Source organism: Fulvia fulva, chromosome 6 (genome assembly GCF_020509005.1).
Source record: "Fulvia fulva chromosome 6, complete sequence".
NCBI lineage: Eukaryota > Fungi > Ascomycota > Dothideomycetes > Mycosphaerellales > Mycosphaerellaceae > Fulvia > Fulvia fulva.
Window position 1 is genome coordinate 1,803,153 of NC_063017.1, and position 13,024 is coordinate 1,816,176.

Sequence of the window (13,024 nt, forward strand, 5' to 3'; positions counted from 1 at the left end):
TACAAAAGCGCAATGGAGATGGCTTGGAGACACATGAAATTTCACAAAGTCCAACTCATTCGGGATCTGCACGCCGGAGCTCGGCCCTGTCGAGCCGAGATGCAAACACCACGTGCATGCACGTGCCTGTGCGCGTGCACCTTCCCCTTCCATTTGGAACTCTCACTTCAACTTGACACCACAACATCGCTCCACTCCATCTCCCTGTCATCAGCCACTACATGAGAAGCATGAGACTCACGCCACATATCAACCTTCAAGACATGCAAGTGCAGCTCTCCGGAATCGTCGTTCCATGAGCCAGACCGCGCCGCTATGACAAGACTCCACCACATGCAAATGCGCAAAATTCACTGTGGAGCTCGTTTACAGACTGGTATACTGTCTAGATCTTGAGCAACACGCGCACTGCTCTGTCCCTGCTGGCATTGACTCTCCACCCGCTGCATGCTCGACCGCCCAAGGCTCTCCTCCTACCGCGAGATTGGCTTCCACACTCCTTGCTCTTCCACGGGCCCCACCGCAACGAAACGAACAACACCATTCTCCTGGACAGTGCGCCGCTTCGAAGCACAGCCTTAGCCACGCTTGATCACCTAGCCTCCGCTCGGGTTGCTGCTTATTATGCTATGCCACGGGTTCCTGGTCGCAAACTCAAACGTCAAGCCCAATGCTTCTGTGACAATTACTTCGACAGCTGGCGGGAACCTCCACTTAAAGATGTGCAAGATGCACTACTCAACGCACATTTGCATCATTGGTCAGTCGGCAGGAGCATCTCCGAGCAGCAAAGCATGTTTGAATCGCTTGATGCCACTGTTCGCAGCATATTAGAGATGGAAGATGTTCTGGGACAGCCCACGCAAGAGAACGGGTGAGCACCAGAGCATTCCTCCGACAACGACCGAAGCGCCGTCGTGGAATTCGTCCGGAAATCGCGTATTTTCCTCGGTGCAAATGTCACCGGCCCACTGTTTTCCTCGCAGTTTAGGATCGAGCTCGATAGGGCATACCTCCACAACGAGGCCCACATCCATCGTATCTGGGAGTTCCGCATGGCTGCGCGGTCGGTCGAGCAATCGAGGTTTGCGGTCATGTCAATGTGTGCCATAGCGCAGCACTATCGAGACAGACCCGATGGATTCGATAGGTACTGTGGTCTCAAGGCATGTCCGGAGGCGTAACGCTGGGTACAGCCATATGTCGACATCGCCAGAGATTGCAAACACACGAGGAACGTTTGCGCATAGGTGGACACCATCGATGATAGCAGGAAGCAGAATGATTTCGAGAAGAAATAGGGGTTCGTAACTATGGAGGCGGGCGCTTGGATCATTCATTTGGAATGTTGAGAAGTATAGCATCCACAAGCATTCAGACAGGAAAGGTGTCATGCTGTACAATAGGTGTTAGATAAAATCGTATCGTCAGACAAGAACTTTCCCAACCAACAGCTCTGTATGCAGGCCGTATCTCGGATTTCCTCAGCACAATATTCGTATACCCGCAGTGATCTTGTCAAGGTAAATACTGACACTCTGTGAAGAATGTCGCGCCCTCCATTAAGACCCATCCAGCCACGTGCGTAACCACACTTTGGAACGGCCATCAAAGAAAGTAGCATTCGTGGCCTGTGCTCCAGCAGCCTCCATGGTCGTCGATTGTGTAACCCTATCGACCTTCCTTCGGCGAGCGAGCCGGCAGGGAAGGAAACGCCGTGAGGTCCGTATTTGGTCGATGAAGGAAGCATATGACAAAGACAGTGAAAAGTCTCAATCATGAATACCAATAACTACACAATCCCGCACCGCAGCAGCGCCCAACAAAGAAGACCCCTCGTCCCAGCCGGTAAGTAACAGCTCCCCTCCACATGACAGTGCATTGTCTACACCATCATTTCTCCTCAATCGAGCTGCCCGCTCAAGACTTTCACAACCCCTCTAGATACCACCAAGTCCGCCCGACAGACCTCCAATAACTGGCAGACCCTGAACAGGGCTAGCAGCCTTAGTCTCAGCAGCGGCCCTCTGCGTAGCAGAAGCGATAGCGCCAGCGGCGGCACGTGTAGCCGAAGCGAGAGCGGCTTGTGCAGAGGCTGAAACAGCAGAAGCAACAGCAGCCTGGACGGCGGCTTGGGATGCTTGCTGAGCAAGAGATTGGATCGCAGCGGCGTCTGGAGCCTGACGGGCCTTCAAGCCACCAAGACCACCAGTCAGGCCACCGAGGACTGGGAGAGAGCCGAGAGGGTTGGCTGGGGCCGGGGTGTTGAGGGCGATAGCAGAGGTGGTGACAGAGCTGCGGACAGCGGTCACGAAAGTGGTGGCGGCCTCAGGGAGTTTGGAGTCTTCGTGCTCTGGGCTGGTGCGCTTGATTGGGAGGCCACCACCAAGACCACCAAGGACTGGAAGGTTTCCGAGAGGGCTGGCTGGTGCTGGTGCACCAACTGCAGGTACGGCTGGCGTGGGAAGGACAAGTTGGGTTGAGAATGTTGGGCTCAGGGCGACAGCTGTTGAGGTCTGTGCGAAGAAGTGTGGCTCCTCCTCCTCCATAGGCGCCCACTCGTGGTGCTCTGAACCCCCGCTGGCGCCAGTAGCGCTGTGGCTGTCCTCGTCCTCATCCCACTCGTTCTCTGAGCTACCGGCGCCAGTAGCGCTCGAGCTGTCTCGCTTGATTGGGAGACCACCGCCAAGGCCGCCGAGCACTGGAAGGTTACCGAGAGGGCTAGCCGGTGCTGGTGCAGGAACTGCTGGGACTGCTGGGACTGCTGGAGTAGCAATGACGAGTGCAGAAGTCGTTGTTCGGAGCTCAATGATGGAAGAAGTCGCGGTCCTCTCCTCTGGGAATGCTTCTTGTGGGAACTCCTCTTCCATGGGTGCCCACTCGTGGTGCTCGAAACCACCGCTGGCACCAGTAGCGCTCGAGCTGTCTCTCTTAATTGGGAGACCACCACCAAGGCCGCCGAGCACTGGAAGATTGTGGGTTGGCATCGTGTCCACTGGAAGGTTGTCGGCTGGCAGGTTGTCGGCTGGCAGCGCACCAGTCGGCAATGCGGTAGGACTGGGCGTACCCGCGTCACAGAGGTTGAGTGGGTAGTACAGAGTCGTTGTCGCCATCTCAACGACTTCGGTTCCGCTGGAGATATAGATACGAGTGAAGTCTTCGACGACCTCTGTCTTCTCCTCGACGTGGTCGAGGTCGTGCGCTACGGCGGTGACTGGAAGCTTGGCTGCTGCTGTGGTGAGGGCCGCCGCTTGTTGGGTTGCGACTCCCGAGTGCTTGTTGCCTACAGGCAGGCCACCGAGCATATTGAGAACATCGGGGCCGAGGGCGTTGGTGAAGGCCGCCATGCCCAGGAGGGACAGGTAAGATTGGTGCATCTTTGCTGCAGAAACGATGTTGCTAAACGAGCGTGGTGGTTAAGGAACGAATGAAGGAAAGAGTCAGTGTCTAGTCGGAGCAGAAGAAGGAGAGGCGGTAGATGCATGCTGCCTATAAGCTACCTGGACAACCACAACGTCGGTTCGAGACACTCATTTCCCCTTGGCGGTTGAATCCCTATACACGTGAAGGCGCACGGGTGATGTACATGGCCGTTGGGAGGTGAGGTGTCTCGTACCAGAAAATGGATTCCATCGATACCAAGACTTGCGAGTCGAGACAGCCGGAAGGGATGGTCCATCAATTGTCGGAGACCAATGCAGAGGCGGGACGGCGACGACATCCGGTAACAAGAGGTCGGTCTATTCATCTTGATGGATGAGATATAATCACACTGTCATATGGGAGGTGGACACCAAGTTCCTGTTGCGATGTGTGGACTGACTGGCTCGTGAAGACCGTATCTCTGACTGCCATCTTGGAGTAATTGTCGCACACGTTGGCAATCTCCAAGCTCGGAGAATGCGACGAGTTGATGATAGATCGCAATCTCACATGTCTGTCAGAACAGAGATGCCGCCGATGGAACCATGGGTTGGGGCTGCAAAGTCTGGTAAGCATGTCTTGCCCAACGTTCCGAACCGTCGTTTATGCCAAGGAGAAGTCCGCAAGGAGCAGGCCGCAGAATATCTCACGGAGAGTGCCGCAGTAGCATGTGAGTACTCGTGATTGTCATGGTACCGGTCATGGTCGCTTGTCTTGCGGGCGATGAGCATTGTCATGGAGAAGGAAGAAGGGAGGTGGTCGTTTTGTTAGCGTGTCACTCTCGTGTTCAGCACAGACGATTTCAATCTCACGTCAACATCAGTCTTCCTCTCCCAACTCTCCATCACTTTCATTCGCGTTTGCTCGGACAATCAGAGAAGCAGCTGACCGTGGCAAGAACTCACGGCGAGCAGTATCGATGACATCAAGATAGCTCGTTGTCCTTCCTTCCCCACTCTTGGCCATTTGTTGGCCGACGCCGGCAACAAGGCTGGTGTGGTCATCTTTCGGCTTACATATGCTCTTCTTCTTGTAACTGTCAGGAATCCCTACATCTTCTCCGGCACTTGCCAGTCATGGGCGACACTGCGCCGTTGACAGAGAAGCCTGATTGGCGACATGTAGTAGAGAGGAAGAGGACGAAAAGAGAGGCATTGGTCCAGCCATACCTTGACGACTCGAAACAGCAACAAGACATCACTTCAATTTCTGATGTGTCGAAGCTGGCCAGTCTAGTTGCGAAAGGGGAGCTGAAGGCATATGATGTTATCATGGCTTATGTTCGAAGGTAGAGATTACTAGACCTTTCGTGTCTATAGACTGACGGCGATAGAGCTGCTGCAGCGCACAAGCAGGTGAGAGTGTTCCATCAACACAGTTGACACATCACTGACTTCTCAATATCAGACCAACTGCTTGACAGGTTCGTTCGTCCCAAGCCTTGCTTCGACGGCAATTCTGACGGAGTCCAGAGGTCATGTTTGATGAGGCAATCAACCGAGCGAGTGACCTTGATGAGTATCTCGTTGCCCACGGTGGAACCATCGGCCCTTTGCATGGCATTCCGATGACTCTGAAGGATCAATTCGATGTTCAAGGCTATGATGCAACCCTGGGCTACGTTGGACGAACAGACTAGCCAGCCTTTCGAAACGCTTTGCTTGTCGACATTCTGCAAAGCGCTGGTGCAGTCATCCTTGCGAAGACCAATTTACCTCAGAGCATCATGGTGAGTTTTGCCTCGATGTCGTAATCAAGCTGACTTTGGATGTAGTGGTGCGAGACTGAAAACCCTCTGTGGGGGCTGACGACAAATCCACGCGATCCTCAACTGACTCCCGGCGGCTCTACTGGAGGCGACGGAGCACTGCTGACACAGCATGGTTCGCTAGTCGGTTGGGGCACAGACATCGGCGGGAGTGTTAGGATCCCAAGCCACATGCTGGGACTGTATGGACTCAAGCCAAGTGTAGGTCCATATATATCGCAGTAGTAAGGACGACCTCTAATCGATGGTAGAGTGGCCGTCTTCCCTACGAAGGCGTACAGGTATCGACAGCAGGCCAGGAACACGTCCCCTCTGTAGTTGGTCCATTAGCCAGGTCTCTGGACTCCATCGAGCTTATCATGCGCGAGATTATCAAAGCACAACCATGGACTCACGATCCCACGTGCCACCGTTTGGCTCGGGACGAAGCAGCATATTCACAGACGCTGGACAATCCTCTGGTAATTGGTCTTCTGGTAGACGACGGCCACGTCAAAGTGCATCCACCCATCCAAAGAGTGCTTCTTGAAGCCGCTGAAAAGTTGAAGAGCGCTGGCCACACTGTCATCACATGGAATGATGACGGACATACGGAGTGCATCAAAATCATGGACTCATACTATACTGCCGATGGCGGCGAGGACATCAAACGAGCCGTGGCGGAAGGAGGCGAGCCTTTCATCCCTCATGTCGAAGCTCTCGTCAACCGCGCGCCGGCTATATCAGTCTACGAATACTGGCAACTCAATAAGCGCAAGAGAGCAGCACATAAAGCGGTATCTCGACAAATGGCATGCCATTCGCGACCCGGCCAGTGGACGCGAGGTCGATGTGCTGCTAATGCCGACCATGCCGCATCCAGCCGTCAAGCATCGAAGCTGTAAGTGGGTCGGCTATACGAAAGTATGGAATCTCTTGGACTATACTGCTCTTGTGCTTCCGTATGGCAACGTTGACAAAAGCGTTGATATTGGCAAGACTGATAATGAAGTCCGCAACTACAAGCCGCGGAACGTACTCGATGATTGGAATTGGAGCCTGTATGATTCAGATGCTATGGACGGACTGCCGCTAAGTGTGCAGGTCGTAGGTAGGAGACTTGAGGAGGAGAAAGTGTTAGCTGCCGGTAAGGTGATTGATGGCGTCTTGAGGTCATGAAAGCCTTTGCTCTTTGTCTGGACAGCACGAAATGCGACTGCTCTATCTCTCCACGGTGTTGACTTGCGGATAGGTCTAAGAAGGCATACCATTCACGGCCGTCTGCACGTTCTACTGACCATGTGTTACAGGAAAATGAAACTGATCTTTTTGCGCTGGCTGATCTAGGCCACCTCATAGCTATTGCCTAGCTCTGGCTGAAGCTGCACACACCAACATTTCCGCGGGCTGCTTTGCCGGACCAATCAATATTTGTCATGCGCCACAGCTTTTCGTGCGAAGGAAGCCTACCACAGACAACCATGGCAACCTTCCGTGCTCTTACTATGAAGTACGTTTGGAGGACTGCAAGAAGACACATTGACCGCGAGTATTCAGTACTCACCATGGCGCTCAGCGAGGTGGACATACCGGAACCATCGCAGTGGAACACCCACTTCGCCGCCGCAAGCAACTGTCTAGCTGACGGCAGTCCAACCAACGTGACCATACATTTGTACGGACCACTGATATCAGACGAAGACTGGATCCGCGTCGACGAGTCTGATTTCGCCCGACCATTTGATCCCACGCACCACTCCAAGGTAGTCAAGCCAGTAGTGGACAATTGGATCAAAGTCATACGCGAAACCAAGATCCAGCCTTCGCACTACAAAACCCAATCTCAAGAAGACTCCCCCGAACAATCTGATAACACACTCAGATTCACACTGGACGTAACTCAACCTCTGGACATAGACAACTCCACCCGTCACCTCCTGCTACAGCACGAAGCACGATCAACAGTGCGTATCGCTGCACTTCTCAATAAAATCTTTCGGCCTGTCGGACGTCAATTGGAAGTCTCAGTCAAGGGTGCGCGGTGCTGGTGCACTCTCAGGGAGAAGGAACGACATGTCGTCATGCCCAAAGGACTAAGCTACCCAGTCGATCGAGCCTCGCACATGCAGGAGCAAATGGAGTACATGAGGGCGAACTGACTCAATGAAGACATGGGGCATTTTTCTGGGTACTTCCTGGAAGAGCGAAAGAGACTGAAGCCTAACCTGGAAACGCTGAAGGGGCACTTTGACAAGCGGGCGATGAAATGTTTGAGGTTGGCGAAGGAGCATTGGGATGATGAGCATTGGGGCAAGGAGAGTGGTGAGGCCCGCATGTCGGAGAGGGCGCCTGTGAACTAGCTAGGTGTTCTTCAGCGATACGGGGTCTGTTTGAGAGACCACGTAGTGAGCGTGAAAATTTGTAGGAACTTCGCCTGTCATCGGCCATTCCCAAGGCTTCCGACTACGAAAGGTCTCCGATCAGGGCGTCTGAAACGTGCTTCAAGCGACGACTATGTTGTCGCAGCGTCGAGCAAAGCAGGCGAGATGCAGCAAGCCTAGAGTCAGGCATTCCACTCCTTAATCTTTGCGCATGATGAATTTGCCGAAGTCCCAACGCCCATCTTCGACCTCGACTCCAAGCTCTCTGGTAAGAACTGCGAGGTCGGTGCCCATGATCCAGCTCTCCCGACGCACGTAGTAGTTTGCGCAGGACAAATGACCCCCGCCGTCCCTATAGTGTGGGCAGTCGTTCTTATCATGCTCTGCTTTCTTGGCTAGTATCATCTCGAACTTGCGCCACACGTGCATGCTCTTGCACTGCAGCAGGAACGAGCGAAGCGTGTCCGTGGGTATCTCCTCCGGATATTGATTGGTGAGCACGATGTTCCGCAGAGAAAGCGTGTGTAGAGTCCCTTGATGTGCTGCAAGGAAGGCCTGGAGTGTGCCAGCATCGACTGTTCCTTCCAACGATCCGTTGCCACTGACCAGACGAAGTTCCCTAAGTCTCGTGTATGTGCCGTGTTGCATGAAATATTCCATGGTTTGTATCTTACCGGCGAATGATGAACATGCCGTGAAGAGTGTGAGTCGCTCGACATTGCTGCAAGCTTTACCCATACGCTGCCACAGCTGCCCCTGGCGCCCCCAGTCTGAGACTCTGAGTATCCACAGTCGATGCTGAGGTCGGTGAGGCTCGAGAAGACGACTTCGATGGCGTCTGAGTCCATTTCGATATCATCACCGAAGACGCCGTCCGGCAGAATCTGTTCGCTTGCAACATGGCCAATTGAGAGTGCTTGCGGGTCTGCCCCAGATTCCGCGAGGGCCTGGAGCAGTACGTGGTTCACGTCTCGAGAAATTCATCTGAGTCCACGCACAGCCACCTGACACCCACAGCAGATGCTCTGTGGATAATCCTCCGCGTCTGTTCCCCTCTTGCTTTTCTCCGAAGACCGTCCCCCAAGCGGCTACTCGGGCTACACAACTGCACCATGGCGATAGCATCGTCGGCCGTGCTCCAGTCATCGCATCTGCCGTCTCCGCGACCCAAGACAGCCAAGCCAAGCCTGGCCTTGTTGCAGGCTTGACGTTGCTTCACGTGCCAGGATGAGGACTCAATCCTGAAGTACAAAATGTCCAGTTGTCGGTTACGCTGCAGACCAGCATCTCCAGACACGACAGTGCTGTCCCTATCGGCGTTGCTCCTGGCCACTGCGAGTATGCCACGGATCCGATACCCGAACAGAACGCAACATTTCTGGTCGGCACGTATGCCAGTCAAGATGGCAATGGCACAGCACTGGGCTCAGTCAATGCGGCCATCGCTGCTTGGCACTTTCTGCAGACGTGGGTGCAGGAGTTTCCAGAGCACAAGCCAAACGACAACCGCATTTCTCTGGCCACTGACTCCTACGGCGCGCGATATGGGCCTGCGTTCTTCTCTTTCTTCCAGAAACAGAACGACAGGATCGCCAACGGGACATTCGACGACGACGGAGAATCTGTCATTCTCCACCTAGACACTCTCATGCTCATCAACAGCTGCATCGATCGTCTTGTGCAGTGGCCCTCGTATCCACACATTGCATACAACAACACGTACGGGATCGAGAGCGTCAATGCCTCGGTTCGTGAGCAAATGTTAGACGCCCTGTATCGCGAGGGTGGCTGCAACGACCAGATCTACGAGTGTCGCAACCATTCATTATCCTTCGACCCAAACAACACAGGCGTCAACGAAACAGTCAACGAAGTCTGCCAGAAGGCCGAGACTTTCTGTTCGAGTGAATTGCGCAACCCATTCCTACAATACTCTGGCAGGAACTATTACGACTTCGCGACGCTGGAACCTGATCCGTTCACGTCCAAGCTCTACCAAGGTTATCTGAACCAACCTCATGTGCAGGCTGCTTTGGGCGTGCCGTTGAATTGTAGGTTGTCTCTGCACTAAGAATGGATGGGCGTACGACTAAACTCAACTACTCTTGCTCGCTGTCCTGGCAGTGAAATGCTGATACTTGGTGCATAGTCTCGCAATCGTCTGAAGCGTCAAGTGGTGCATTCCGGAGCATCGGCGACTACAATCGTCCTGGGTGAGTATACTGTACGGGGGTTGGGCATCTTCGCGTGTCTAAGACATCTGCTGACCTTGTACCCTTTGCCATTAGCTGGCTAGAAGATCTTGCCTATCTTCTCGAAAGCGGCGTTAAACTCCCCATGGCGTACGGTGATCGTGACTTTGCTTGTGTGAGTGTGCGGAGGCCATCTATCGCCAAGTGCCTAGCTGACTATGCTACAGAACTGGATCGGCGGCGAAGCAGTCTCGCTCGCCATCAACTACACCAACACGAACGACTTCCATGCAGCCGGCTACACTGCGCTACAGACCAACGACTCATACTCTGGCGGTCAAGTCCGTCAGTACGGTAATCTGAGCTTCTCCAGAGTCTTCCAAGCAGGCCACGAGATCCCATCGTACCAGCCAGAGACGTCCTACAAGATCTTCATGCGAGCTCTCAACAATCTTGACATTGCAACAGGTCTAGTCAATGTCACGTCCGGAGATGGCATCTACAGCTCTGTCGGGACGGAAGACACATGGGCTATCAAGAATGACCAGCCTGAACAGCCGCTGCAATTCTGCTACGTGCTCGAGCCTACTACCTGTACTGAGGATCAGATTGACAGCATCCTGAACGGGACGGCAGTGATCAGGCACTACATTGTGGTTGACAAGAACTCGACGGCACTGTTTCCCGATGTAGTCGGAGGATCTTCGTCAAATGACACGAATGCCACGACAAGTCCTGGCTCGAGCTCGAATTCGCCATCATCGTACACTGGAAAGGCAACGAGCAACAAAGCAGGGCCATGGGTCGCGATGATGAATCTGGCAGGAATGGTCATCATGCTATGATAACGGTAAGGCAGACAGTGGCTCACGATGTGTAGTTGTAACATGCTTCAATAAAGACTCTCCAGTTCTTCAACGCTGTTGCAGTCGAATGGAACTGGACTCTTGCAAGCCCCTCAGGAACTTGAGCGTCTACAGAATGACCAAGGCCCTGTATCGTTGACCGGTTTCTGACGCTTCTGACCACTTTCAACAACAATCTTGGCGCCTAGCATGCATAAGATGCACAAAAGCCGCAGAAGAGTTTGATTAGCCTTAAGAATTCACGCGACAGTTGAATATCGCAAGCTACTAAAGACTAGGCTATAACGAGCATCCTACAGCTTCCCGAGGTTGCCGCAACTAGTTGCAAGTCTAAAAAAAACGACTTCTGGTCGGGATTAGGAGTCTGTCGCGAACCTGACGCCAACGCAGTGCTCCGTGCTCACTCCCTAGCTTTGAAGCCTCTTTGGAGGATTGGATTTTGGGATTGGATTTTGACGTTGGAGCAACGATACAGGGCCCGAGAAGAAGACTCTTATGTTCGAGCAGTGCTCCTATGATACCGCAAGCGACATGTATCTTCGATGCGATCGTGTGCCTGACGATTCTGCGGATCGTCAAAACGGCTGTCTCCCTATCCGGAAGGAGCTATACCATTCAAATCATTGTGGAGTGATGACAGTCGATCGCCACAAAGCTTGTAGCAACACCGAGGTCCAAAAGAATCACACATGTACAGCTTCATGGCAATGCTGATCACTACGCTTGGCCCATCACCCATCAACATCAAGATGGCCACGATGGCGAAAACAGCTCTGGCAGGCCTGGCACTGCTCCAGCTTGCCACTGGCTACTCCCCCTCAGACATCCGCACAGATCCTCTAACCGCAGGTCCACCACTCGAAATCGTCCACTACTTCGGAGGACAATGGCCAACAGGAATAGCAGTATCCGCCACAGGCAGGAAGTTCGCCTGCTACCCAGCCAGTCTCGACATCATGAACACCTACAACGGCCTCAACAACGTCGTGCAAGTCCAAGAATTGACCGGCATCGACACAGAAACCCCATACCCCAACAGAACCTACAACCAATCCCCAGGCGGCGCGGTCAACAGATTGTCCTTGCCCGCCGTGACGAAGGGTGACCCTAATCATCTCCTTGGCGTACAGTCTGTTGTTATCGACTCAAGGGACACTCTCTGGATCCTCGATACGGGCCGAGTACAAGATCTCACCAACCTTGCCTCGCCCATGCTTCCCGCCACAGTGCCCGGTGGCCCCAAACTCATCAACATCGACCTAACAACAAACCAAATCGTCAACACCATAATCTTCACCTCCGACCTCGTCAAACCCGCCTCATACCTCAACGACGTGCGCATAGACTGCGCCCGCAACGCTGCATACCTCACCGACTCTTCTCTCGAAGGCGACAATGCCATCGTCTACGTCGATATCACCACCGGAAAGGGGACCCGCATGCCTTTCAAAGAAACAAAAGCCATCTACGGCAGTGTTCCCTTCGTCTACGGCGAGCCAATGTATCAAGTAGCGTCCGCGGCGCAAGCGCTCAAGCCCGGGTACATTACCTTCGGCGCTGATGGAATCGCGATATCGCCGGATATGAACACGCTGTACTTTTCTGTCATTGGTGGGAGGTTTCTGTACTCTGTGCCTACAGCGGCGTTGAGGGGTGGGGACTTCAATGCGGCGCAGCGGCAGGTGAATAATTTGGGGGAGAAGGGAATTAGTGATGGGATGGAGAGTGATAGTAATGGGTAGGTTCACCTCTACCCTTTCAGATCATATCGTGACGATATGCTGACGGTGGCTTAGTATTGTGTATGCGGGAAATGTGGAGCAGGATGCGATTAGTATGTATAACCCTTTGACGACGTTTGCGACGGTGTTCGTCAGGGACCCGAGGATCAACTGGGTAAGTGCGAGATCTTTCTGATCTTCTGTTCGCTGATGCTAACGCTGTTATTCTAGGTGGATACCATGAGCATTGCCACTGATTGGTACCTCTACTTTACCGTCAACCAGCTCAACTATCTAAATGCTATATACCCAGGTCAAGGTCTACCATTGCTTGACCGGAGGAAGAAGCCTTATGTGGCTTTCAGGGTCAAGCTGCCGAATGGTGGACAGAAGATCTAGATGGGCAGATGCATGTAGTCAATTATGGCAGATAACCCACATGACGCACTGCGCGCACTGTGCCCGAAGCCTGTCGACGGATGTGCTTGTCACTAGAAGCTCGGCTCCCGTCGCAGCGGCACGCTCCTTAGCAAATCTTCGGCGCCTGATCTCTGCAGAAGGCGGCTTGTAACAGTGTTGCAAAACGGTCTGAGAAAAGCAACTTAGATGGCCTGGAGCGTTTGATCGATCGGGCTGCCAGCGGTTTAATGACATGGCACCGGGCGGTGCCGGCTCCTTCTGGTCACTTTGAATG

The 13,024-nt window shown here is 53.5% G+C and overlaps 8 protein-coding genes across 8 annotated transcripts; 6 read left to right on the top strand and 2 right to left on the bottom strand.

The window, feature by feature from the left end:
- Positions 1 to 1,940: 1,940 nt before the first annotated feature.
- Positions 1,941 to 3,377, bottom strand: CLAFUR5_06887 (uncharacterized protein; the record flags this gene model as incomplete). The annotated part of the gene is made up of 1 exon (XM_047906035.1): positions 1,941 to 3,377. One exon carries the CDS (start codon positions 3,375 to 3,377, stop codon positions 1,941 to 1,943), a length of 1,437 nt encoding a protein of 478 aa, XP_047763438.1.
- A 1,122-nt stretch (positions 3,378 to 4,499) lies between these two features.
- Positions 4,500 to 6,349, top strand: CLAFUR5_06888 (Acetamidase; the record flags this gene model as incomplete). The annotated part of the gene is made up of 8 exons (XM_047906036.1): positions 4,500 to 4,711; positions 4,757 to 4,778; positions 4,831 to 4,846; positions 4,896 to 5,014; positions 5,063 to 5,152; positions 5,198 to 5,392; positions 5,443 to 5,967; positions 6,017 to 6,349. 8 exons carry the CDS (start codon positions 4,500 to 4,502, stop codon positions 6,347 to 6,349), a joined length of 1,512 nt encoding a protein of 503 aa, XP_047763433.1.
- A 302-nt stretch (positions 6,350 to 6,651) lies between these two features.
- CLAFUR5_06889 (uncharacterized protein) lies at positions 6,652 to 7,329 on the top strand (the record flags this gene model as incomplete). Its single annotated transcript, XM_047906037.1, has 1 exon — positions 6,652 to 7,329. One exon carries the CDS (start codon positions 6,652 to 6,654, stop codon positions 7,327 to 7,329), a length of 678 nt encoding a protein of 225 aa, XP_047763434.1.
- A 12-nt stretch (positions 7,330 to 7,341) lies between these two features.
- On the top strand, positions 7,342 to 7,530 carry CLAFUR5_06890 (uncharacterized protein; the record flags this gene model as incomplete). Its single annotated transcript, XM_047906038.1, has 1 exon — positions 7,342 to 7,530. The coding sequence occupies one exon, from the start codon at positions 7,342 to 7,344 to the stop codon at positions 7,528 to 7,530; it is 189 nt and encodes a 62-aa protein (XP_047762874.1).
- Positions 7,531 to 7,749: 219 nt separating this feature from the next.
- Positions 7,750 to 8,211, bottom strand: CLAFUR5_06891 (uncharacterized protein; the record flags this gene model as incomplete). The annotated part of the gene is made up of 1 exon (XM_047906039.1): positions 7,750 to 8,211. One exon carries the CDS (start codon positions 8,209 to 8,211, stop codon positions 7,750 to 7,752), a length of 462 nt encoding a protein of 153 aa, XP_047762873.1.
- Positions 8,212 to 8,804: 593 nt separating this feature from the next.
- On the top strand, positions 8,805 to 9,622 carry CLAFUR5_06892 (Carboxypeptidase S1 B; the record flags this gene model as incomplete). Its single annotated transcript, XM_047906040.1, has 2 exons — positions 8,805 to 8,818; positions 8,845 to 9,622. 2 exons carry the CDS (start codon positions 8,805 to 8,807, stop codon positions 9,620 to 9,622), a joined length of 792 nt encoding a protein of 263 aa, XP_047762872.1.
- A 2-nt stretch (positions 9,623 to 9,624) lies between these two features.
- On the top strand, positions 9,625 to 10,588 carry CLAFUR5_06893 (Carboxypeptidase S1 B; the record flags this gene model as incomplete). The annotated part of the gene is made up of 4 exons (XM_047906041.1): positions 9,625 to 9,634; positions 9,701 to 9,764; positions 9,840 to 9,918; positions 9,971 to 10,588. 4 exons carry the CDS (start codon positions 9,625 to 9,627, stop codon positions 10,586 to 10,588), a joined length of 771 nt encoding a protein of 256 aa, XP_047762871.1.
- A 710-nt stretch (positions 10,589 to 11,298) lies between these two features.
- CLAFUR5_06894 (uncharacterized protein) lies at positions 11,299 to 12,729 on the top strand (the record flags this gene model as incomplete). Its single annotated transcript, XM_047906042.1, has 3 exons — positions 11,299 to 12,347; positions 12,406 to 12,505; positions 12,562 to 12,729. The coding sequence occupies 3 exons, from the start codon at positions 11,299 to 11,301 to the stop codon at positions 12,727 to 12,729; spliced, it is 1,317 nt and encodes a 438-aa protein (XP_047762878.1).
- Positions 12,730 to 13,024: the final 295 nt, after the last annotated feature.